This window comes from Solanum verrucosum, unplaced genomic scaffold (genome assembly GCF_900185275.1).
Source record: "Solanum verrucosum unplaced genomic scaffold, falcon-dt-bn FXZP01000103.1, whole genome shotgun sequence".
NCBI classification, from domain to species: Eukaryota; Viridiplantae; Streptophyta; class Magnoliopsida; order Solanales; family Solanaceae; genus Solanum; species Solanum verrucosum.
Genome location: NW_026020048.1, coordinates 5,827,731 through 5,852,946, shown reverse-complemented (window position 1 = coordinate 5,852,946; position 25,216 = coordinate 5,827,731). Strand labels below are relative to the sequence as shown.

The 25,216-nt window shown below is 34.2% G+C and overlaps 4 protein-coding genes across 4 annotated transcripts in view; 3 read left to right on the top strand and 1 right to left on the bottom strand.

Moving 5' to 3' along the window:
- LOC125822099 (uncharacterized) overlaps positions 1 to 1,751 on the top strand; it is a 116,996-nt gene extending 115,245 nt beyond the window's left edge. The window contains exons 35-36 of the mRNA XM_049501468.1: positions 1,170 to 1,270; positions 1,516 to 1,751. Of these exons, the coding sequence (XP_049357425.1) occupies positions 1,170 to 1,270; positions 1,516 to 1,635 (221 nt within the window). The 3' untranslated portion in view covers positions 1,636 to 1,751. The remainder of the gene's footprint in view (positions 1 to 1,169; positions 1,271 to 1,515) is intronic.
- Positions 1,752 to 6,136: 4,385 nt separating this feature from the next.
- Positions 6,137 to 7,916, top strand: LOC125822110 (thaumatin-like protein 1). Its single transcript, XM_049501482.1, has 3 exons — positions 6,137 to 6,476; positions 6,702 to 7,365; positions 7,602 to 7,916. Exons 1-3 carry the CDS (start codon positions 6,404 to 6,406, stop codon positions 7,891 to 7,893), a joined length of 1,029 nt encoding a protein of 342 aa, XP_049357439.1. The 5' UTR covers positions 6,137 to 6,403; the 3' UTR covers positions 7,894 to 7,916.
- Positions 7,917 to 9,888: 1,972 nt separating this feature from the next.
- LOC125822106 (probable transcription factor At3g04930) lies at positions 9,889 to 11,466 on the top strand. Its single transcript, XM_049501477.1, has one exon. It carries the CDS (start codon positions 10,120 to 10,122, stop codon positions 11,380 to 11,382), a length of 1,263 nt encoding a protein of 420 aa, XP_049357434.1. The 5' UTR covers positions 9,889 to 10,119; the 3' UTR covers positions 11,383 to 11,466.
- A 2,507-nt stretch (positions 11,467 to 13,973) lies between these two features.
- Positions 13,974 to 20,123, bottom strand: LOC125822101 (oligopeptide transporter 7-like). Its single transcript, XM_049501472.1, has 6 exons — positions 20,059 to 20,123; positions 19,417 to 19,981; positions 15,971 to 16,540; positions 15,543 to 15,798; positions 15,190 to 15,372; positions 13,974 to 15,041 (listed from the first exon to the last, which is right to left on the bottom strand). Exons 1-6 carry the CDS (start codon positions 20,093 to 20,095, stop codon positions 14,427 to 14,429), a joined length of 2,226 nt encoding a protein of 741 aa, XP_049357429.1. The 5' UTR covers positions 20,096 to 20,123; the 3' UTR covers positions 13,974 to 14,426.
- Positions 20,124 to 25,216: the final 5,093 nt, after the last annotated feature.

Sequence of the window (25,216 nt, the reverse complement as noted above, 5' to 3'; positions counted from 1 at the left end):
AGAAAGTATAATGCTGTGATTGATGCTTTTAAGGATTTTGGTAGTACAAATTCACAGTTGCATCACCTTGAATATCTTGACAAGGCTTGGAATGTCAATGAGCTTGCTCATATTGCTCGTAAGCAGGGTCTTTATGAGGTGTGTGTGTCTGTGTTGGAGAAGATGTATGGACATTCGACATCTTTAACACCAAATGCCATTTTATTGTTCAGACATCTTTAACACCAAATGCCAGAAGTGATGAGCGGATCCTACAGCTTTTCCGTGTGATGAATCGGATGTTTGATAAGCACAAGGAGTCCCGGTGGCGGCACATCTGCATTCACACCCCTATTATTATACCCGTGTGGTCACAAGTATTAACTAATCCTCTTCACCTCATAAACTAGTGTTACATTTCCCCCTTTTTTCTCTATTAGCCAGAAATAAGGCAGTCATGCGCTATTGAGTTATAGTATAATTGCTGTAGTGATGCAAATTGCATTCTTCACAGTAACTGCCTTAATATCTAGTTTTTTGTGTTGTTTGATTATCATAACTTTTCAACATTGAGCTTTTTTCTTTTGAATAACTCCATGTGAATTCATGATATAGGTTCGCATGGTAGAGGATGATTTGATGTACAGCACTTTCCTGGAGGTTTATGAGAACCATTGTGCAAGAAATGACCGAGAAGCAGACTTACCAATCACATTTTTCAAGGAGCAACTCAACCAAGCAATATCTGGACAGATCTCACCAGATGCTGTTGTTGATCTCCGTCTTCAAGCATATAATGAGATCGCCAAAAGTTTCGTCACAGAAAGCATATTCTCACAGTGTATGTACAAAACACTCTTGAGTGGCAATCACATGTGGGCTTTCAAAAAGCAGTTTGCAATCCAGTTAGCTCTTTCTAGTTTTATGTCGTTCATGCTCCAAATTGGTGGAAGGTCTCCAAACAAGATATTATTTGCTAAAAACACCGGAAAAATTTTCCAGACTGATTTCCATCCTGCTTATGATGCAAATGGAATGATCGAATTTAATGCTGTTGACTAAAATAAATTACCATGTGCAGCAAAACCAACTCTTATGGTATCATCTGGCAATGTTTTTCCGAGATGAGTTGTTTTCTTGGTCTTGGAGAAGACCTCTTGGGATGCCTCTGGCCCCTGTTGTAGGGGCAGGTAATCTGAACCCTGTGGACTTCAAACAAAAAGTCGCTACAAATGTTGAGAATGTCATTGGGCGGATCAATGGAATAGCTCCTCAATACATCTCAGAAGAGGTATCCACTTATTTTCTTTTTGGTGCTATTTATGTAGCTTTTGAGTTCCTCACCAAGTAATGGTATTACCACTTTCCTGTTTCAATAAAATCAAGCATTAGCGATCTCCTGTGTATTCTATTATTATATAGACATATCTGTGTGTGACTGAAATCATATGCTTAGATAGATAAGTTTAGCTTCAGTTAATATCTAAATGCCTGCATTGTGACATTATTGTGTTTGGCTTCTTTCAACTTGTATAGGAGGAGAATGGCATGGATCCGCCACAATCTGTGCAGAGGGGTGTAGCGGAGTTGGTTGAAGCTGCCCTTACTCCAAGGAACTTGTGCATGATGGATCCGACGTGGCATCCTTGGTTCTGATTTATTTTTTTCTAATTTAATTTTTGTGTTATGCCAACTTTTAGGTGTCTAATAGCGTAATCTAACATTAATTAGTGACTGTATAGTCTCTTTTATTTACCTTTAGGTAATGCAAGACACCTGGTGATGATGATGCATGATGCAGCCTCAACATTGCACTCTTAAGTTCCTTGTATAAAAAAATCTAAACCTTTTCGATTTGAGGTTCGATCCAGTTACCATCTTGATCACCTCTTTCAGCTTCAACTACGTTTTGTAGTTAACAAGGTTAGTTTTTGTAGTTGATGGGTGTCTGGTTTTCCATTAGCGATGGTTTCTTGGATTGATTTCTATCTTCATGTATTGAGGAGGCCCTCAAGTTTTAATTTGTGACTAACAAGTTATACCAACAATTTTTAATAACAAGGGAAAAAATTAACCAATATATGTACCTTTATCAATACACATTTTATTTACTGAGGTTAAAGTGTGCAATTGAAATAAACCTTAGTTGAAGTAACTAAGTGAATATATTAAGCTCGTGTTTGGTCATATATTTCCAAATATGTATGGGAAATTAGATTTTGGGTGAAGTTTGGATTGAAGTTTTAATGTGTATTTGGCCATAGATTTTGGAAATATTTTTCATGAAACATAATTTTTACCCATAAGTTCTAAAAATATTTAAAGTACTCACAAGTTTGACACAAAATTATCAGTTTTATAATGAACTAGATAATATATTATCTAAAATCATAACACGTTATTTTAATAAAAACTATTACTAATACAATTACTAGATTAAATAACGATCCATCAATGCAAAAAAAAAGTAAACAACGATACTAACAGTTGTTTAATGTAATATTTCCCAATCCTATAAACAATTTTTTTTTGGCTCAAATACCCCTACTTCTTTTTATCTTTTTTATCGTTGTTGGGATTTTGCCAAAAGAAATTCCCAAGTCTTATTTATATCACACACATACATACAGATGCACAAAAAGAAAAGGGAGAATATCCTTTGTTTTAGATGAAAGCAAATTCATTTTTTTAATTTCTCAAAATGTCTATTTTAAAATTGTAAATCCATATATACACTGAACAAGAGAGAGAATCAGAAAAAAAAGATATGACCAGTAGAGATGAATGGTTGACCTCTAAGGAGTTCTCTACGATAAGGTGATAAAAACGATCAGCAATTAATAGGACCACCATATAACAACTCCAGTACTACAAAATTATATAGCATGAGGATTTTTTTAAAAATCCGATAAACAATTTCTACAAAATAAAATTGTGTACACTCTATCATTTTCAAACTTTATTTCTATACTTACACCGCACATACGGGTTATTAACGGTTGGAAAAATTACATAAAACAAAAGTTAGTGGAAGTCGATTTCTTCTTGAGGATAAAAGCGACCGTTTCGATCAAATTGTGGTGTCAATTAAGGACAAGCTTATTTAAGTTTAAATAATAGTACCACTAATTTAAAATAATAATCTTGTATATATGTAATCATATATAGTTGATGGATTAGTCAAAGAAGAATACAAGCTGCTAGATCTATCCAGTTTAATTGTGGAATTAATTTGTGCAGGTTAGTAAATTGCAAGTAACTTAACTTTTCGACAATAAGGCAAGTACTGTTACATATTATATTAGTTTTAATTAACTATAATAAGACCAGTAATTACTAGTTAAGGTAAATATTTTCCAGATTCTAAATCACAATAAAGCTTAAAGTAGTTAGCCATCTCCATGCATGCACCCCACTTGTGTCCCCTCCATAAAAGACTATGTTTCCACTTTTGAATAATTAATTATTTATCTCCTTCCTCCTCCTTTTGTTTTAGTGTTAAATTTTTATTAAGCTAATAATTATTAACTATTTTAATTCCTTGACTAATTAATCAAATGAGCATAATCTTATCATCATCCTCAAGACCAACTTTCCCACACCTTTTTATCATGATCAATTGATCATAAAATACAAGATTTTGGCTTTAGCAAGAAAATATAATTAAAGAAACATGAAGAAAAAAAAAAGGTTCTTTTTTTGTTTGCGAACTTTTGAGAAGGGAATTTTTCAGATACGGACATATATCTTTAGTGGGATGAGGTTAATGTTGAAGAAAAGTTGTAGGAACGAAAAAGCAGAAAATGAGATAGAGAGATGATGATGCTCATCTAAAAGTCTCTGAAAATCATACCTTTTTTAGGGCCAAAATGCAGAAATTGGCACCAAAAAATGATAAAGTCCAGAAAAGGTAAAAAAAGAACCTTGCAGTGCTCTCTTATAGTACGTTCTTATATATCTAGATGTGAATTGAAATTCACCCTTACTTTGGATAAATAATCTGTTTGTTCAAGAAAAATATTAAGTTAAAGAAGTTACGATAAAAATACTAAGAAAAGAGAAATATAATGGAGTATATTTTAATTGGTACTTGCGTGATCTCATAAGTCATAACGTACTCTTTTAATTTTTCGTGTGAATAGTAAATAAATAAGAATGTAGAAGTCACTGTACTATAGTTTATATATTAGTAATTAAAAGAGAAAAGGAAGTAGTATGTGTTTTTATGTGGAAAACAAAATATGAAATAAAGTGTTAACATAAACAGCTGAAAGAGATGAGTAAAATAAAAACAAAAAAAAAAAAAAAAGAGGAAAGAAAGAAAACCAAAATAGGAGTAATGTGTTGTATTATACGGAATGCGCTAAAAATAGGAATAAACGTAGCGCGAAGAGAGATTATGAATACATGTGTCGGTGAGTCGCAGCGGTGGCATTATGTAACTCATCACAACATCCATTTTAGCTGACAACATTTCCCATCATAAGCTAAGGGGGTGGGGGCTTCTCACTTTTCCTATCAACACGTGTCCTCACAATCTTTTTTATGAATCAATTTGAGTCGGTTATGAATTTAATTTAAATAACACATATGTTTAACATGACTAAATTTGAAGGATATTTTGATACATTTAAAACATTTTAAAAGTTTTCCTTAGCCTCTTTAACTTGATGTCGAATCAAGACTGGTAAAATCAAACGGGAGAATGTATTCTTTTTTCTCATTTTTAGTAATTTTATACGTCTAATACAACTATCTACTGTAGCTAAGATTATGAATTTAGGACACGATGTCGTAAGAGAGCACTAAAAAGATATGAATGTTTTTCACAAAAGCTAGACAAGTCCCTTTTTTTCCGTCTTTGCCGGCGGCAGCTGAAAGTGTTGAAACTAGCTTCTGTTATTTTAGGATCCTCATCTTATGCTAGCTTTTGGCCATAGATTTTCAAATATTATTTTGGTGAAAATTTGGGTAAAATTTCACCATGTGTTTGGTCATAGTATTTAGAAAACATATTTCATTTTTTTAGAAAAATATGATTTATACCTGTAAGTTTTAAAAACTATTAAAACTAATCATAAGTTTGTATTACAAGTCAGTTGAATCTTCGTTGCAACAAATAACAAGTAGTGTCCATGACACTGGAGCAATGTGGTAATTTGGAGTGAGTGCAACAAGCATCATTCCATACATCGTGAAGTAGACAAAACACATGACTTTGTTACCCTGAGCCGATTGTTCATCACTTTCATCCACAATCATATCATCACTTTCATATTCACTGAATATTTCATCACTACTTTGGTGTTCACGTAAAAAAATATGTAATACAACGCAAACAATTACTATAGAGGGTGTTTTTGTAAAAGATAAAAGTTTGGTGTAAAATTTCAATTTTAAAAGATCCCAAATAATGAGATTTGGCTTACATACTAGAAAAAACTAGTATTTGAGAATTTGGGATATTTGTCAAAAATATTTGCCAAATAATAGCAAATTGTATGGACAAACACTATTTGTCAATTTTTTTCCCAAAAATTACTTGGGAAATCTATGGCCAAACGGGCCATATAAATATTTGCATGCGTGGGATGTCCAAGATTAAAAGTTATGTACCGCTCTTTCTCACAGGCAATTTCTTGTGGAAATGTCACAAAGCAAATTTCCATAATTAAAACTCTATGACAAATTTACTTTACTAGAAGTTGCACATGCACTTGCACATTCCAATTCTTGTTTCCTTTTCGCTGTTCAAATAAAAGTTGTAAATTTTTAGCTTGTAGAAATAATGAGTTACTTTTAGACTGTTTAAGGACATGTAGTTCATAATTTGGTCTTCACTCTCAGTATGTTAAAATGTTAGGACAACTCAATGACATAATTGCAAACTGCAAAGTGTAAACAAATTACAAGTTAAATTATTGAATACGATGTTTGTTTTTTGTGGCAAAGTACTCTATTTATCTAATTAGCTTAATTTATTTTTTCTTTTTGGTAATTTGCAAGAGTATAACAAGTTACAAGTTCACTAAATTGGTGAAAGTTACTAGCCTTCCCCACCACACACCATCTAAGACCCCCTATGTGCCGACTTTGATTGTTTATTTTAAATAAAAATACGCAACAAACCCCATTTCTTATCTTTCAAATATTCCTTCTCACCCACCCACCTTAATTTCCCATTTCATATATAGTGCCATCCCCCTAACCTTAAAATTTGGTCTAATTTCTTGGGTGGTCGATGTTTCTTCTTTAATTTCATCTGCATTTCTTTCTAATTACTCCACCATTTCTCATTCCCTCCTACTTATATCCCTACCAACCAAGAATCCATTATCACAATAACCATTGACTCTGCTTTCTCCACAGTTACTAAGCTAATTTATCAACATTATTGTACAAAACATAAGAGACATTACCAATTATGAGAATCTCTATGGCAATTATCTCCACTTCTTTGATGATTCTCAGCCTTCTTTTGCTCACCTTCTGTCAAGGTAACCAACGAATGCTATTCTTTTTTCTTTTGGGTAGAGAAAGAGATTACAAGTTTGAGAATCGAACTCTCTCACCGACAACGTGAAAGTTCCATAATCCATACCCAATCAATTCAGCTACTCAGAAATGCTCTGTCACAAACATTTCTGAATTTGCTTTAATCTTTATTTAGAAGAATTGTTATGAAATTGTCATTTACATTGCTTTTATTTTTACTTATGTAGGTATATTGGGGGCTACGTTTACATTTGTGAACAAGTGTGACCATACTGTATGGCCTGGAATTCTGGGCAGCCCAAAACTGGATAGCACTGGTTTCGAGCTAACCAAAGACACTTCTCGTTCATTTCAAGCGCCGACCGGCTGGTCAGGCCGTTTCTGGGGCCGAACCGGCTGTAATTTTGACGATTCGGGAACCGGTACATGTGCAACAGCCGATTGCGGTTCCGGACAGATGGAGTGCAACGGCGGAGGAGCTGCAACTCCGGCGACACTAGCAGAGTTCACACTCGGGTCGGGTTCTCAGGATTTCTATGACGTGAGCCTAGTGGACGGGTACAATTTGCCTATGATGGTGGAGGTGAGTGGCGGGTCGGGTCCTTGCGCATCCACGGGTTGCAACGTGGACTTGAACCAAAAATGCCCGACGGAGCTAAGGGCGGACGGCGGCGGCGCTTGTAGAAGCGCGTGTGATGCTTTCAAGACTCCACAGTACTGTTGTGAAGGCGCTTATGCTTCACCGGCGACGTGCTCGCCGTCGGTGTACTCGCAGATGTTCAAGTCGGCGTGTCCAAAATCTTACAGCTATGCATATGACGATGCCACAAGTACATTCACATGTTCTAATGCCAATTACATCATCACATTTTGTCCATCCTCTCTAACCAGGTAACTAAAATCATAAAATCTATATTGAATTTAAATTGTATATATTGAAAACCTTTGGCGTTACAGAACAAGCTAATTAGTGACTGTTTTTATGGGTTAGAACTTTTAAGTCAAAAAGAAAATGTAAATGACTATTCATTAGTAAAATTTAAATTTATTTTGATGTACATTAGTATTATAAATCATTTTGGCCATGTTTAATAAGCTTTGATTAACATTTTTCTCCTTTTATGTAGCAAAAAATCTTCAAAATCAGATGAATCGACACCTGAGTCAGGAACCGACTCAGGTTCTGGATCACTTTCAGGTTCTGAATCAGGGTCAGATTCTGGATCATTACCCGGCTCTGCCGGCTCTGAATCAGGATCAGGGTCAGGGGCGATGGGTCAGACCATGCTAGCGGATGGATCTTGGTTAGCAAGTTTGGCTGTAGGAAGCTCAACTAGTAATCAACCTTCAAGAGTTATTCAATTTATACCACTAATCGTGGCTTTTGTACTTTTTATAGGTTCACTTTTGAAATTATAGAGTTTCTAATTACAATTAAATTTCATTGAGTAGAGTAGATAAGGTTGTTAATTGTTAAATTAAGAAAAAAAAGAGAGGAGCAAAACAAGGTATAAAGCACCAATGTGGTAGCTTCTATATATTAAACTCACATTGTAAACGATTCCACTAATTACATAGTCACGAAGCTCATCCCGTTTCTACTTTCTCCTTTTAAATAAATAAATAGTACTCCCTTTGTTTATATTTATATTTATATTTATGTTACTTACTTTTCTTTTTAGTCAGTTATAAAAGAATGACATATTTTTATATTAAGTACTCCCTCCGTCCCATTTTATGTGGCACCATTTCCTTTTTGGTCAGTCCCAAAAAAAATGTCACATTTCCATATATGGTAAGTTTATAAAGGTACAATTCCTCTTTTATTCTTATTGATCCCACTTAATCTTAAAATAATACTCCAATACATTTATGAAGAGAGAGAAAAAAGAGTCTACTTTTTAAAGGGCAATTTTGTAAACATTTCAAAGTATTCATTTATTTCTTAAACTCCGTGTCCGGTCAAATGTTGCCACATAAAATGGGACAGAGGGAGTAACAATTTAACTATAAAATGTATATTTTACCCTTAAATAAATGATTTAATATCACACAAATTTCTATTATTCATTTTGGACTATAAGTTTTAAAAATCTTTATTTCTTTTTTAAACGTCGTGCTGAGTCGAACTACTTCACATAAAATAATGGGATGGAGGAAGTATTAGAAATGAAAATGGCTGGATGTTCCTTTCTCTATTCTTTAGAGCCAAACAAAAAGATAAGAACATTAAAAGAAGAAGACAGAAACAATTAATTGGAAAAAAGATTGATATTGAAACAAGTCTGATTTATATCTTCTTAATGCGACAATAGGAAATTTCTATATGGTACCATACGCTTCGTACAATAATACCCTTATGTCCCTAATTACTGGTCCACTCTTTCTTTTTTAATTGTTTTTAATTACTTGTTCATTTTGACAAATCAGAAAAGGGCAAAAAAAATTTATCTATTATATCCTCAATTAATTACTTTGAAAAAGGTAAAACTCCTTGAAAATTTTAAATTTTTATTTCATCAATTTCACAATTAATATGGATAAAATGGTAAACTCACTATGTCAATCATTGTTTTCTTAATATGTATGTCCATTCAAAAGTTAGTAATTAGGAACAAAGGAAGTAGTTGTTCACTATTGACTGGTCACACGAATTAAGAAGCCATAAATAATAGAGATAGTTTTACCAAATTACTCTTATTAAATACAAGTCATCCAAACATTAAAAAATGAATACTCCCTCTGTCCCTAATAACTTGTCCACTTTTGAATTGACACACCTATTAAGAAAACAATTATTGACATAGTAAGTTTACCATTTTACTCCTATTAATTATGAAGTGGATGAATTAAAGACTTAACATTTTCAAGAAGTTCCACCTTTTTCAAAGTAATTAATTGAGGGTATAATAGGTAAAAAAAAAATTGTCCTTTCTTGATTTGTCAAAATGGATAAGTAATTAGGTACAGCTAAAAAAGGAAAAATGAACTAGTAATTAGGGACAGAGAGAATAGTATTTAATAACAAAGGTTAAATAGACATACAATGATAAATTATTTATTAGTGTTATAAATTAAATAAATATTATTGAACATCTTAAAATAATATAATGAACAAGTAAAATTGGGGAGGGGAATATAATTTATTTTTAGTAATAAAAGACGGTCTTTTTCAAAAGTCCAAAAAGAAAAGAGAAACTAGTTGTTGGTGCTCTTCGTGATATTTTCCTAAATGTCAAAATGTAACAAATTCTGATTTCCTCTCATTGGTTCATTATTAAATATATAATATGGTTGGAACCTACCGCTGGGAAAATGCGTATTTATTGAAATACTGCAAGTTTTTTATCTATAAAAAACAATTAGTAATTAAGTAATTAATCGATTCTATTTTAAATTATAATTAGTTAAAATAAATAGAATTGAATGGCGAGTCACGTGTGAGAGTCCAGACCGGCGGGCACACGTGTGAATATGGATGAACCGTTCAACCCAACCCAGTCTTACACGAAACCTCTCCCCGCTCGTGACTCCCTTTACTTTCGGCCTAACCACCAAACACCCCCACCCCTTTTACATCTTAACCTCGAACCCTAATCGCCACCCCCACCACCATCACCCTACCTACATCTTCAAGCTTCTCAAATGGCTTCCCTAGAAGATCAGGCCGTCGTCTACAACGATGATGATCTGGACGATGAGGAAGATGATGAAGAGAGCGGTCCTCCACAGAACGAAGCCGTTGTTGATGAAGATGATGACGTAGATGTCGATGAGGAGGAGGAGGAGGAGGATGATTCGACTTCCTCTCCTCCAGTGCCCGTTTCGAACCATTCCGGCGCCGGAGAGGTTACTATAGCCGTTGTCGGTGTCCCTGCAACTGATTCACTTTGTATTGAACCAAAACGAGAGCGGATCAACGATTTCGGCGTTACTCCGGCCACGATTGTTGTGGAAGAAAAGAAGCCGTTAGTTTTGGATGATTCTCGGAAGCTTTTTCAACGATTGTGGATGGATGAAGATGAGATCGAATTGTTACAAGGATTTCTGGAATACACAACCCAGCGCGGTGGTATAAATTCATCGTCGCATCATCATCATGATACAGGTGCGTTCTATGACCAAATCAAGAACAAGTTGCAGTTGGATTTCAACAAGAATCAATTAGTAGAGAAGCTGAGGAGATTGAAGAAGAAGTATCGGACAGTGATGAGCAAGATGGGATCTGGTAAGGAATTTGTCTTTAAGAGCCCTCACGATCAAGCCACCTTCGAGATCTCTCGCAAGATCTGGAGCAATGCAGGACCGATTGTCGTCCGTAGCAGTGGTCCCCCCCCACCACCTCCAGATGATGGTGGATTTGATGATGAGGATTCACATCTCAACCTTAACAACGTAAATTTCATTGATCACAGCCCTAACTTCAATCTTAACCCTAACGGGATTGATGTTAAAACTCCCAAGTCGAAAAAAAGGTCTCGAGGAGGAACAATTAACTCTGAAGAAAAACCCGGGTATATTCAACAGTACTATCAGCCATCTGGTGGAGGAACGAATGTCATTCTTCCCCCAACTCCCGTCTCGATGGCCGCCCCCCAGGCCACAGCCACAGTTGCAGCTTCAATTCCTAGTTTGATCGAGGAAACAGTGAGGAGCTGTCTATCACCCATTTTCAAGGAATTGTTTAACAATTTGAATGGATCGAGATATTCTGGGTTCGGAATGTCATTGGGTCCAACCCCTCTAGGATTTGGGAACAGTTCAATGAGCTCTGATATCAATATGAAGACGGATGAGAAATGGAGGAAGCAACAGATTCTGGAATTGGAAGTTTATTCAAAGAGATTAGAGCTTGTTCAAGATCAAATAAAGGCACAGTTGGAAGAACTCAGATCCATGAGCATTTAGACCATGGTTCCTTTTCTTATACTACTAGAATTTTATAATAATTCTTGTTGATGATATTACCAGATTGCGAAAATAGCTAATTGTTCTACTTACATAATTGTCAAAGTCCTGTTTAGATATTTAACTTTTGCCTATTGAATAATGACTTCTATTTTGCTTTGTTGAAAAATATCAGGTGCAAACAATTACACATCTCTCTTCATCCCATTTCATATAATTGTTCAAGCTATTATTAATTAACTTCTGTTAAATAAAAGATGATATGATAAAAAAAGTGTTATTTTGTACCTTCATATATTATCCAAGTGACATGTTTAAGCACTACTCCCAATTTGAGGGAATCTCCCTTTTTTTTTTAGTGGGGAATATTTTTGCCTTTCTCACTTTACTTTTTACCTATGTGCAATTTCATACCAACGGTCAATTGAAAGTGCAATTATTCTTGTGAATTCATCATTCTTCCATTGAAAACATTTAATTAAAATAAACATAATTATTACTAATTAGATAGCCAAAATAATTAGTGGACAAACGTCTTTCTTTGCGCGGCGTATAAACTTTATGGGAGCATTTGTTTTATTTTTATTATTTAGTGCAAGGAAAAGGGAAATTATCATGATAAGAAGATATTTTAGTTTTCAAATAACTTTTTGACTAATCAAAGAAAGTAGTATAAGAAAATCAAACTGCTCGGTTAACTTTTAAAAGATATTTCCATCTTTCACATTAATTTTCTTGTTAGATTTTTTTTTTTGTACTTAACAGGCTAGCAGTTGCTCTTTTTGTTGAAATGACACTTAAAATACCGAATTTAGTGAAGATATTTTCATTTCCTTTCAAAGATTTTTTCGGATTCGCTAATGGCACCAAAAAGAAATTGCCAAAGTAATGATACAAATTTCAAATGCCTGATAACAGAGGACAAAAGACACAGGAAGGGAAATGAGAGGTGAGTCCATATGAATTATTTCTCTCAGCTACAGAATTATCTTGAAGATTTTCGCTTGCAGCTTAGGATGCCGATCCAATCACCTTTACCATGTATTATTATGACCTTGTCTCATCATGATACTGACAATTCAATAAATATTTGTCTTATTTTAAGTGCTAAGTTTTAAAATATTTTGTGTTCAATCAAACAACTTATCAAGTGAGCCGGGAGTAGTAGTAATCAAGTACTATATGTCTAGACAAATATCTTCACTAGTTGCTTCCATACCAAAGAGGATGATTATTAGATAGATGCATAGATCCACACGTTACAATCTGATAGCAGAAGATGCTATAATTTTTTTAAAAAATTGGCCTGATGAAAAGCTATCTAGATAAGCTTGGCAAATTCATCAGCCAATGGCAAAAACTAGCTAGAATTTTGGCCTTCTCTGTTCAATAATTTTCATAAAATAATGCATCTTAAATCATTAGTTTCTGAAATCTGAGGGCCATTCATTAAATAATTCATATTAATGAAAAAACAAGTTGTGTGGCTGTGTTATTCATTGAGCACTCACATTGCACAAGAGTATTAGGCACTAAAAAACAACAATGATTATCAATTAGAATCTTAAATGAAGATCAATACAAATACTTTGGGACAATGATTAGCCACTGAAAATAGACAGAAAAGACTCAAGGTAGGCTGATATGTTGACAATATTCTTTAGGCAACTTGGGTACCAAACAATGTCAAGAAAACATGAGAAAGTGGTAATCTTTTTATGTAGATAAGGACCCTAGCATCTATAGTACCTTCTTCATTCTTTTTCAGTGGTACCACACATTTCACCTTTTCTATACATTCCCATGCCACCATCTAAATCTTTAATTTGCCTGTTCAATATAATTCTTCAGAGTCCTGGGAAAAGCTCTCCAAGTCATTAGTCAAATTTTTTTTCCACCTAGTTCTTGCACTGAGGCTAGCCACACATTAGCAAGATTCAGAACAACAATAAAACGACGAAGAGATCGTTTTACGATATTTCAATAGTGATCAGAATCATGGAAGTAATATAATCTCCTCTGCATATTGTATCCCAATATCCAACAACAGGCCACCTTGACAAACAATTGAGTTGATGAATTGAGGATATGAGATTCCATATATACACTGCTAGAGAAACTATGACTTGTGGCCTACTTGCTGAACTCATCCTTTTAGTGAATGTAAGAAGAAACTAAGTGATGCTTATATTTAAGTTAAGATGTGAAGTTCAATTGTCCTTCCAAATTGTTTTTCTTCAAATATTAGCAATAACTGGTCTTTGTGCTTGTTCATCCTGATATACCGATGGTCCTACAGGAATATAAGAGAAGAGGCGTTTATGTATATGATAATCAAAGGGAGTGGGAAAGCAGTAGTAATTCTTTCATACGCAGCTGGATATATACTGATGAACCGAAAAAGTTGGAAGAAACAAAGGAATCATAAAAGCATAACTAGTGACCAGTAGCAAAACTTAGTAACTCGGATGAGACTAATAGTAACACTAAGTTTTGCTACTGTTCAATGACTCTTTTCTGTGTAACTCGGATCACTTTCAGCCGTAGACATGGTGTTACACTTGTCATCTCTACCCATTTCCTTACCCAAATTGCGGAGAGGAGAAAATAATTAAAATATTGAGGAAAATTGCTAAGTGTAATAGTTGTTTTTTTTTGCATACATGAAGTAGATTCATCAACAATGAAAATATTATATGAAAAAATTTACAGTATTGTATGTTGTCCCAGAAACAGTTTTCACTTCATCACAGGAGGTGGAGGAACAGTTGAAACAATCCAAGTTTTATTTTCACAGAACATTTTCTTCAGTCATTATTTTCTGGCACAAGTTTGTGACATCTTGTACTCATCATAAAATTTGACATAGAGTCCTCTATTTCTTGCTGCTAATGACGCATCCAGAAGGAACCTGTCGAGTGTCGACTCAAGCATGCAAGAAAATCTGCTTAAACAGAAGTCTTGTAACAATGGGGACAGATATGACCAGACGAACTATGTTGAAGGAAACATGGCCTTCACCACATGTCCTGCAGAAAATCTGCTTAAAATATAGGACACCCGTCAACCACAATCCCTTTCACAGTTGGACAAGAAGCCAAAGGGCATGTATCTGTATGACTTCCCCACCGCTGAAGGCTAACATGCTCCTGCCCTAAGCACAAGTACAACAATACACCCATGAAGGCTAATCCGGCATCTAATGCCCCAGATAAAACATAATTGTGACGACTCCACCAAATCTTGTAGTATCGATATACAACAAATCCTGAAATAAATGCAATAATGATCCAACTGTTGTAGTTGACAGCAGTACCAGGTGGTATTTTAATTATTCCGGCTAATACCACAGGCACCGAAATCAATCTAATCCATTGATGGTTTGGGAAAGCTTTCTGTAATAGCCAAACAAATACAGGAGCTACAGCACCAATTAGGAAAAACCAATTTATGGCAGAGTAATAGCCAAGATTTCCAAAAATTCTCTGTGACCCAATCAGACCCCAGACGACTGAGGCATCATAGAATACATGATCAGCTGGGCATGTCCATGGACTGCCTTGAGGAAGCAGAGCCCTATCGCAAATATTTGGGACAGAGTCCATTAGCCACCATGCTGTTCCCAGATGTGCAAAAGCTGATATTAAGGTTCCAACTACCTGAATAAATAATCCAAAAAAAAAAAACAGATTTGGGACAGGTCTTTACAGTTATACACCTAAAACATGGATAGCACCTTTGCCGACCAAGCTTTTCTATTTGCAGAACTCTGTTACTTCTCTGTGCCAAAAGATTAAGAAAACTAACCTGAGCCATGAACATTGCCCTTGGAGGAATCTTCATATAATGACCAAGTTTAAAGTCTTGCAGGAAGGTTAAACCTTGCTTCATACTGATATAGCCATACACCTTGAAGCACATATTAGCAACTGGATATCCTGGATACAAATATCCCATTATGTACTCCGTGATCACATTCAAACCAGGTGTCTGAGCAACAAAGATCGTGGAACATCAGAGTTGCCAAATGAAGAAAGCAACTCACAACACTGACACGAAGCTATAATTTTAACTAAATCCGACAGTGATTATTTGAACAAAAACTGTAGGTATTGATAATCCCAAGCTGTTATTTTACTGAAAATTAAATATGCGCTTACTTGATTTGTGGTAGCAGTAATGACTCCAATTGGGAGGGTGAAAAAGAACGCAAGGCCACATGCTAACAAAACACCCCACCATGGTAATTGAAGCTGGTTTTTGTAATATTCACATACAAATACAGTTGCTGCAATATTTATTAGTAGTATAATCGTGAACCACCATTCAGGAACTTGCTTGTATTTTCTCATGAGCTTTGTGTGCACGTCCATTTTCTTTTCCTGTAAAGCAGACTTGCTGAGATGCCATAGATCCCTGCACCACTATAACTAGTCATGTGGTGCTTCCATTCTATACATCGAGGCAGGGTTTAACTTCACTAATGGTTACTAACCTTTATGCACTATACTTTTCTAGTCAGAAAAAAACTATTGCCACATTAAAATACTGAATTTTACCCACTATAACAGTAAAGTATGAACCTTACCGTCCATGAAAGAGGAAGACATGAACAACCGTGGCAGTGAGACAGGCAAAGCTGAATCCATAAGTTAGTAAAAGGACAATGCTGAGATAAAGACGACCCTCGTGGTCATACTTCTCTAAATCAATGTGAAAGTTAGGGTCTATGATCTTTGAAATGTTGTAATCTTGACCGTTTTCTTTAAACAAGCCATCCGAGAATATTGGAAAGTTCCTGGCCTTGTAGACATTGAACCAGTACATAAGAGGTGCAACAGCATACATAACGAGAAAATAACCAACAGCAATGTTTGCAGTAGCAAACCATGGGCTAGCTAGTGGGCTTCCAAGATAGGAGGATATGGTGGACCAATCGAGCCCAATGGCGCCTACTCCAAGGCCACGAAGCCCTGAACCCAACTGTTGGACTAGGACAGAGGAAGGGAACAACAAACACAGCCAAGAAAGGGAACTAAGCATTGGAAAAAGGTAACCTGGAAAGACATAGTAACCAAAACTGCAGATAAAGGCAATGAGGAAAAATTGGTTTCTTGTCATTCCATTTTTGTCTCTCTGTTCTTTATCATGAAGGGCCCTGCCATTGGAACAACATTTTCAACATGATTATATTTGTCTATATAAAAATTACTACTAAAATTCAACAAATATTAAATTATGATATCATAATCCAAAATGCAATAGGTTTGATACCATCTAACCATAGTACATGTATAATTATGCATGAATGTATATCATAGTTTGTGCGGAATAGAGTGTGGAATAAAAATGTATTTAAGGAAAACTGGGGAGGTGATTAAAAGGTGGAGAATCGACCTCACCAACAAAATAATATTTTCCGTAGTACCAACACACCCATAATATATCCTCCTTATTTAAAGGAGTGTCGTTAAGTTTAAAATAAGAATATTAAAATTCAAAACTTACAAAATATAAAAAATAACATTCTTTTAGATAGATTTAAAAAAAAATAAAAGATATCAATTGAAATGAATTGAATAGCTTACTATTATTCAGTAACTAATAATTGATAAGGAAATGTGTATCAATTGTAAAAAGAAGTTATGTTTTTTCATAATAATGATGAATAATATTTTTTTTTCTTGTAAAGACTTGCAAGCATTAATGTGCTATATTTTTTCTTCTAGGAACGCTACTTATTATTGTCCATGTCACACTTTTTGTCAAAATTAGTTTCAATATAAGTTACTTTTAAATTTAAAATAATTGTATTTTAACTTTACTTTAATCTTAAATAATATAATTTTGAGAAAAGACATAAATTACACCTTGAATTTGTATCGAAAAGTCATTTACACGCTTAAACTCTCATGATGATCTATTACACACATTTACTATTCAAAAGTAAATTTATTTACATCTTAAAACTGACGTGGCAAAGAAATAAAATGAAACAGTTAGAAATAAAAATAAAAATATAATTAGAATCAATTTTTAACCCCCACCCCCCTTCACCCCACCCCTACCCCCACACCTCTTCTTCAAACCTCCTCTTCTTCACACCTATTCTTCTTTTTCACATCTCTTCTTCTTCATTCTTTATACATCACAATCTCGAAGCACAACTTTTCTTTTTGATTAGCAATTAGGTTAATTCTCATATATTTGTTAGTGAATAATTGTATTTTGTGATAATTTTTACTAAAGAAAGAATATAACAGAATTTCGGATAAACCTAAATAAATAAATCCTTAAGTTATGTTTAGGTGATTTTGGTTGATTGTTTCTATCTTTTCTATTTTTTGACTTTGTTAACGAAATTTTGGTTACAATTTTTGAATTTGGTTGTAATTACAACTTTATGGGTATGGTGGTTCTAGGTAATGGGTGAAAAAAAAGAAGAGGAAATTGAAGGTGGTGAAGAAGATTAATCAATTTTTGAATTTGGTGAAGATGACAACTTTATGAGTATGGTGACGCTGGGTAACGATTTTGAAAAAAAAGAGTGGAATTGACGATGGTGAAGAAGAAAAAAAATTATATTAGAAATGGTGATGGTGATATTTAGTGGTGGATGACGACGAAGAAGAATTGAAGGTGATATGGCGGTGGTGAAGAACAAAGAATCAATAGTGAAAAAGGTAGCCGGATATGATTTTTTCTGTAAGATAAAAGAGAGTGGGTGAGATTTTGTAATGAAGAAGGTATAATTATTAGAGAATTTTAATAATTAATTAGAGATTAATTAGTGTAAAATATTGTTAACAAAAGAAAAGCAATTAATAAAGAAAAGAAAACAAAAAAATTATAAAAAATCATAATTTCTGGCATGGCGCTGATGTAGCGTTGATGTGGTAGCAAGTGTATTACACCACAGCCTGTGAGTGTGGTGTTACACGTCTCAGGGTGGTATTAAATTCACTTTTGAATAGTAAAGATGTGAAATATGTCATCGTGATAGTTTAAGCGTGTAAGTGACTTTTCGATATAAGTTTAGGGGAAATTTATTCTAAGATTACACCTTGTGTTTCAATTTCGTGTGATCATGTTTGACTAGACACCAAATTTATTTAATGATATAATTTATAATCACATCATATTTATAATTTATTAATCACACCATATTTATAATTTTTTTAGATTACTTCTTCCTTTTCTATTTATGTGGTACGGTTTGACTAGCCACAAAAATTTAAAAAGAAAGAACCGCTAATTTGTAATCAAAAACAAATCTTAGACACTAAATCCTGGTAGTTAACTTAGAGGTGAATTATGTAGGTGTACTAAATCTTACACAAGTAATATCATGTTTGGTATCTAATTAAGAGATAAATTATTTATTTATAAAATTGATATTGTATTTGATTTGCTATTTAGAAATCCACATAAATGTATAAGTTATAAAGAAATTTATGTATTATTTTATGTATAGTAAAATGTGAAATAACTAATACATAAAGAACTAAATTACATTCATAAAATAATATAGTATAAATTATCTCATAACTGATTTTATATTTACTAATACTTGCATAACTCTAACTAAAAAGTAAGGAAAATTTTAAATCTTGTCACATTTGAATTAGACAAACTCATTAAAAAAATAATGATTAACATGATTATTTTTTTAAACACCATTTCAAGGTAAACGATGCCACATAAAATGAAATGAAGAAAGTACATTAGATTTTAAAAAATGATTAGAAAAATAAGTATTTAATACTAAGAGGAAGAAAAAAATATACTTCTTATATGTTGAAAGTAACAAATAAAAACAAAAAATTATTTTTGAATTAATAGATAATAGTACTAATAAATATAAATAAAATTTATTTTTGAATTAGTAGATAAATAAAAGTGAACAGAGTATTTATTTTAAACTAAAAAGATATACGAGTCACCGGCCACGTACATTCGATAGAATTCATATGTTTTCCTGTGGATCTATTCCATTCAACTATCTCTGTCATTTTGGTTTAATAGTGGTCATACCTGAATATGGAGACCTGAACGAGATTTTGGGGCCACCACATGGCTGCCGGCTCTACCAAATACCGTCGGAAAATTCCAGCCCAACCAAATCCCAACACTTGCGTCGTAATAATGACGATCAACGCCACCCAAAAACTCAACTTCTGCTTGTAGAACAACTTCACGGCGCTAACCACGTGAATAGCGTACGGGTTCCCGGCGCCGGAATTAGCGAATATTGTGATAAGCACGTGCTCTTTCACATTGAATGGGCCAGGATTCAGTGTGAATTCCCACTTGCTTCCTTTGAAGAAAACTCGGTCAGTAATTCCCTTGGCCATGAGGTGGCCTAACGGAACCACCGCAATTTGGGCGGAGATAGAGGTGATGGTGAGTGGCTCACTGCGGTACCAGAAGAATTGGTTGAGGAATGAGAGTAGGAAACAAGCGATACTGCCGAGAACCCACATGCGAAAGGTGACCACCGGCAAAGTGGAATCATCGGTGATGGGCACGGTGAGTGCCACTTGTTCAACTGGAGAGTCATCATCAGTACTGTTGCAATGGAGTAGTTGATCTGTTTGAACTGCAAATTAATGTGTTTGAGAATAGTGAAATTAAGTAGAGTATAATTGGAAAAAGAAAGTGGAGTGGAATGCTTACTTAGTGGAGCTGAGATTTCCGATTCGGTATCATTCATTGCTGAGATTTCCCCCCAAATTAGCGTAAAAATCTTGAGTTACACAATTGAAATTGGAAATGGCTGATATGAGTATTTAAAAACACTTGTCTCATTGTCTTGGGAGTAATTCTATAATTTATGATTGACTTAAGACATCTTCGGCCTCTTAAAATTGTCTGCATATTTCACTTAGACACTTCAATTAAATTTGGTATCTATTGAACATCTTTACTACTTTGAATTGATACCACTCGAACACTTTTTGCTTATGTAGCATTTTGGGTGTGATTTACTAACGAGAAGCGCGTGAAAGCACTAAATTTAACATATTTTTTTTTAAAAAAAATAATCTCTTTCTTCTTTGTTGTGGCATCCGCCATGACAGCCATATAAACCTTCCTTCTTCTTCCTGATTTGTTTTTTGTTCCTTTAATTTATCATTATTATCATCTTATATTTTTAGATTTATTACTATCATCATCATCATCACATCCATTTCTTTCTCTTCTTTTGAGCAATCACCACCGTCCACCGCCTTTACCATTATCGCTTCCACATGGTTATTTATTTTCTAGATCTAGAATTAAATCTTGTCATATTTTTGATTTATGAAAGTAAGCAAGTTTATAAATTTACAATTTAACTATTTGTCATAATGTTTTCTCCCTTGTCTTTTTGCCATCATTTCCTTCGCCACCATTGTTGATTGACAAAAAGATATCAAATAGGTGTCAATTCGAAGTGGTAAAAGTGTTCAATAGGTACAAATCTTAATTGAGGTGTTCAAATAAAATATGAGAATAACTATAAGTGAATGTGGATAACTTTAAGTCTTTATGATTTTAAACTCATGAAATTGTTGAAAATGTTTCCAAGGTTATATGAGGCTCAATTATTATGATTTAAATGCATTTTCTTTTAGTCAACTCTTCAATTATATTTTCCAAAACAGAATGTAAATTAGTGGGCAAATGCAAAATGCAAAAGACGTGTTTTCTTTTTCTATTGAAATACTCACACCCAACGTGCTTATTCCTGAAAATTGGAACTGCACGTCTTCATTTGTATTTTTGTCAAATTTATGATTTTGAGCTAAAAAAAAAGGCTAAGGGTGTGGTTGGTATGAAGGAAAATGTTTTTCATGGAAAATGTTTTCTTGAAAAATAAGTTGATTTTTGACTTATTTTCTCATGTTTGGTTGGTGAGTAGAAAATATTTTTCGAAAAAGATTTTTAGTGTTTGATTTATGAATGAATTTTTTTTTTGAAAAATATCTTTTATTTTTACTAGAGTAGAAAATAATTTTTGAAATTAAAAATATTTTTTAAAAACAAACTTAAATTTTTTTGGGGGATGGGGGGTCGAGAGTAGGGGTGAAAAAATGAAATTTTGAAATTGAAAATATTTTTTAAAAACAAACATAAATTTTTTTTGGGGGTGGGGGGTGGGGGTGGGGGCGGTAGGGTGGTGGTGGTGGGGGGTCAAGGGTAGGGTGAAAAATTGAAATTTTGAAATTGAAAATATTTTTTAAAAACAAATTTAAATTTTTTTTTTGGGAGGGGAGGGGGTGGGTGGGTGGGGGGTCGAGGGTAGGGGTGAAAAAATAAAATTTTGAAATTGAAAATATTTTTTTAAAAAAAAATTAAATTTTTATTGGGGGGTGGGGAGGCTGGTAGGGGTGGGTGGGTGGGTGGGGGGCTGGGTTGGAGGTGGGTGGGGGGTCAAGGGTAGGGTGAAAGACTGAAATTTTGAAGTTGAAAATATTTTTTAAAAACAAACTTAAATTTTTTTTTGGCGGGGCAGGGGTGGAGGCTAGTAGGGGGCGGGGTGGGTGGGGGGATCGAGGGTAGGGTGAAAAATGAAATTTTGAAATTGAAAATATTTTTTAAAAATAAACTTAAATTTTTTTTTGGGGTAGGGGTGGCGAGTAGGAGGTGGGTGGGTTGGGAGGGGGGTCGAGTGTAGGGGTGAAAAATTAAATTTTGAAGTTGAAAACATTTTTTAAAAACAAACTCAATTTTTTTTTTGGGGGGGGGAGGGGGAGGGTTCCTGGGGAGGGAGGGTGGGTGATCGAGGATCGGGATGAAAAAATAAAAATTTGAAGTTGAAAATATTTTTTAAAATCAAACTTAAATTTTTTTCTTTTTGAAGGGGGTTGGGGGGCTGATAGGGGGGTTGATAGGGGAGCAGATGGGGGAGCGAGGGTAGTGGGTGGGGGTAAAAAAAATAAAAAATTGAAATTAGAAATATCTTTTAAAAACAATTTTGAATACTTTTTTTGGAGGAGGTGGGGGTAGGAGTAGGGGTGAGGGTGGGGTAAAAAAATTAAATTTAAAACAAGCTTTAAATTTTTTTTTTTTTTTGGGGGGGAGTGGTTGGGGGGCTGGTTTGAGGGTAGGGACAAAATAAATTGATTTTTCAACAAAAAAATAATTGTAATTTGAAGTTGAAAGAGAGTTTTGAAAATGTTTTCCTTTAGTTTTGAAGGGAAGTCATTTTCCTTAAATTTGAGGAAAATAAGTTGATTTAGAAAACATTTTTCAAAACATTTAACCCAACCAAACATGAGAAAATTGAAAAATATTTTTCGAAAAATATTTTCCTTCATACCAAATACACCTTAATACTAATAAGTTTTCTTCACTAGCGAGTTTGAAATATTTTACTTAAATTGATTTGATCATTCATCATAAACAACATCAATATCTTCGAAAGATGATAAAATTTGGGTACATATCAACTTTTCAAACTCCACTTATAAAATTATTACACAGAGTATTGTTGCGTAAGTTTTTTGGCATCCTTTGAGAAAGGAACATTTGGTCAATTTAAATGTCGACTTCAATAATTGATAATATGTCCTTTTATAGTCGCCGATCGTTGGGTTGTAATTTATTTCTGCTTGAAGACAATTTGCTAAGATTGTGGACAACGATATACAAACTACAAAATGGTCAATATCAATGCAACTTTTTTATTTTCTTTCATGACAGTATTTGATATCAATTTTTTGTTAAATGACTAAATAGTATGTAGAGGAAACTATGGCCATCACCATATTGTCCTGCAGCAAATCCATTTAAAATATAGGACACCCGTCAACCAATTGACAATCCCTTTCGCAGTTGGACAAGAAGCCAAAGGGCATGTATTTGTATGACTTCCCCATCACTGAAGGCTAACATTGTCATATCCTAAGCACAAGTACAACAATACATTTATAAAGGCTAATCCGGCATCTAATGCCCCAGATAAAACATAATTGTAACGACTCTACCAACTCTAGCAATATTGATATACAACAAATGCTGAAATAAATGCAATAATGATCCAACTGTTGTAGTTGACAGCAGTAGCAGGCGGCATTTTAACCATCCCCGCTAATACTACTGGCACTGAAATCAATCTAATCCATTGATGGTTTGGGAAAGCTTTCTGTTAGATACGTGCGTCCATTATTCGTCAATGGACCAGGTCCCTTGACACAGCAAGAACAATAACAAAATTGCAAACAATAAAGTAAAAGACACAAGGAATTTTACGTGGAAACCCCCTTGCTCAAGGTCGGTAAAAATCACGATATGTACTCACAGGATTTCAACCCAACTTCATTTCACTCAAAACAGAGCAATGTCCAGATTACAAACTCTTGTAACCTAGGAATTTAACTCTAAAGCCCTTCCCTTTCAATGTAGTAACTCTACTACAAAGGAAACTAAGCAATAACTCTATTGCCCACTAAAACAAATAACTCTAGTTGATTTAGACTTCAACAACTCCAATAGCTAACTCTAGCTATGACTTCAAACGATACTCACTATGAACAATCACTGATCCACTTCCTTTATAAATCAGGAAGAGACCTACAATGTGAAACACTGAAATATAAACCTAAGAAAAAATTAGGAACGAAGATAACTCTATCAGGTCCCTTGTTGTTCCGTCAGAAGATATTTCAGATGTGTGGTCTTTGCAATATTCTTCAATTCCTTTTTGTAGAGCGCAAAAACTAAAGGTTGTGTCAAATGATATTGGCCTTATATGTGATAGGAACGAAAACCCAAAAGTAAGGCCAGCAATATCATTAGTCAACTCTCTGTTGCACAGCAGCAGACGCGCGCCGCGCTCCTGCAGGTCTGCAGTGTACTATTTTCAGCTGTCGTTTTCACCAATGTGAGCATGGTTCGCACAATGGGATCAGGTACCCTTACCAGATCCCTGTGTTTCACTACTAAAACAACAGTGAATACCGATCTAAAAATTTCTGACCTCAAATGGAGGTCGGTATTTACAAGTAGTCGGTTTTTATGCAAAATAAAGCGGAAAAACCAAATTCCGACCTCCGGAGGTCGGAATTTTTCCCGGAAAAATGAATTACAATAAAAATACCGACCTCATGAGGTCGGTATTTTTTATATTTAATTGAGAAAATAATACCGACATCAAGAGGTCGGTTTTTATTGTAATTCATTAAAAATTCCGACCTCCTGGGGTCGGAGTTTTTTCTCAATTAAATATTTTATAATTCCGACTTCCGAATATCGGTAGTATGTAATTAAAATACCGACCTCATGAGGTCGGTATTTTTATTTCATCTAATTACTATTAATTAAAGCGACATCCGGAGGTCGGTATTTTTATTTCATCTAATTACTTTTAAAAGCGACATCCGGAGGTCGGTTTGCGGAAAGCGGGAAAACCAAATTCCGACCTCTGGAGGTCGGAAATTTTCTCGGAAAAAATGAATTACAATAAAAATCGACCTCTTGATGTCGGTATTAAAAAAAAAAAAAATAACAATATTTTATTTTTTCTCAATAGGCTTTGTGTAAAATAAAAAACAAAAAAAATTATAATACCGACTTCCGTATGTCGGTAAAATTAAATAGTAAAAATAAATTAATATAAAATACCGACCTTATGAGGTCGGTATTTTTTATATTTAATTGAGAAAATAATACCGACATCAAGAGGTCGGAATTTTTTCTCAATTAAATATTTCATAATACCGACTTCCGAATGTCGGTAAAAATTAAATAGTATGTAATTAAAATACCGACCAAATGAGGTCGGTATTTTTATTTCGACTATTAATTAAAGCGACATCCGGAGGTCGGTATTTTTATTTCATCTAATTAC

Excerpts from the sequence above, each read along its gene's own strand:
- LOC125822106 (XM_049501477.1), top strand. The coding sequence starts at position 10,120 with ATGGCTTCCCTAGAAGATCAGGCCGTCGTCTACAACGATGATGATCTG.
- LOC125822110 (XM_049501482.1), top strand. The coding sequence starts at position 6,404 with ATGAGAATCTCTATGGCAATTATCTCCACTTCTTTGATGATTCTCAGC. Across the intron at positions 6,477-6,701 it reads TTTGCTCACCTTCTGTCAAG|GTATATTGGGGGCTACGTTT; the intron begins GTAACCAACGAA and ends TTACTTATGTAG. Across the intron at positions 7,366-7,601 it reads TGTCCATCCTCTCTAACCAG|CAAAAAATCTTCAAAATCAG; the intron begins GTAACTAAAATC and ends CCTTTTATGTAG.
- LOC125822101 (XM_049501472.1), bottom strand. The coding sequence starts at position 20,095 with ATGAATGATACCGAATCGGAAATCTCAGCTCCACTAA. Across the intron at positions 15,373-15,542 it reads TTACTGCTACCACAAATCAA|ACACCTGGTTTGAATGTGAT; the intron begins GTAAGCGCATAT and ends TTTGTTGCTCAG. Across the intron at positions 15,042-15,189 it reads GGGCAATGTTCATGGCTCAG|GTAGTTGGAACCTTAATATC; the intron begins GTTAGTTTTCTT and ends TTATTTATTCAG.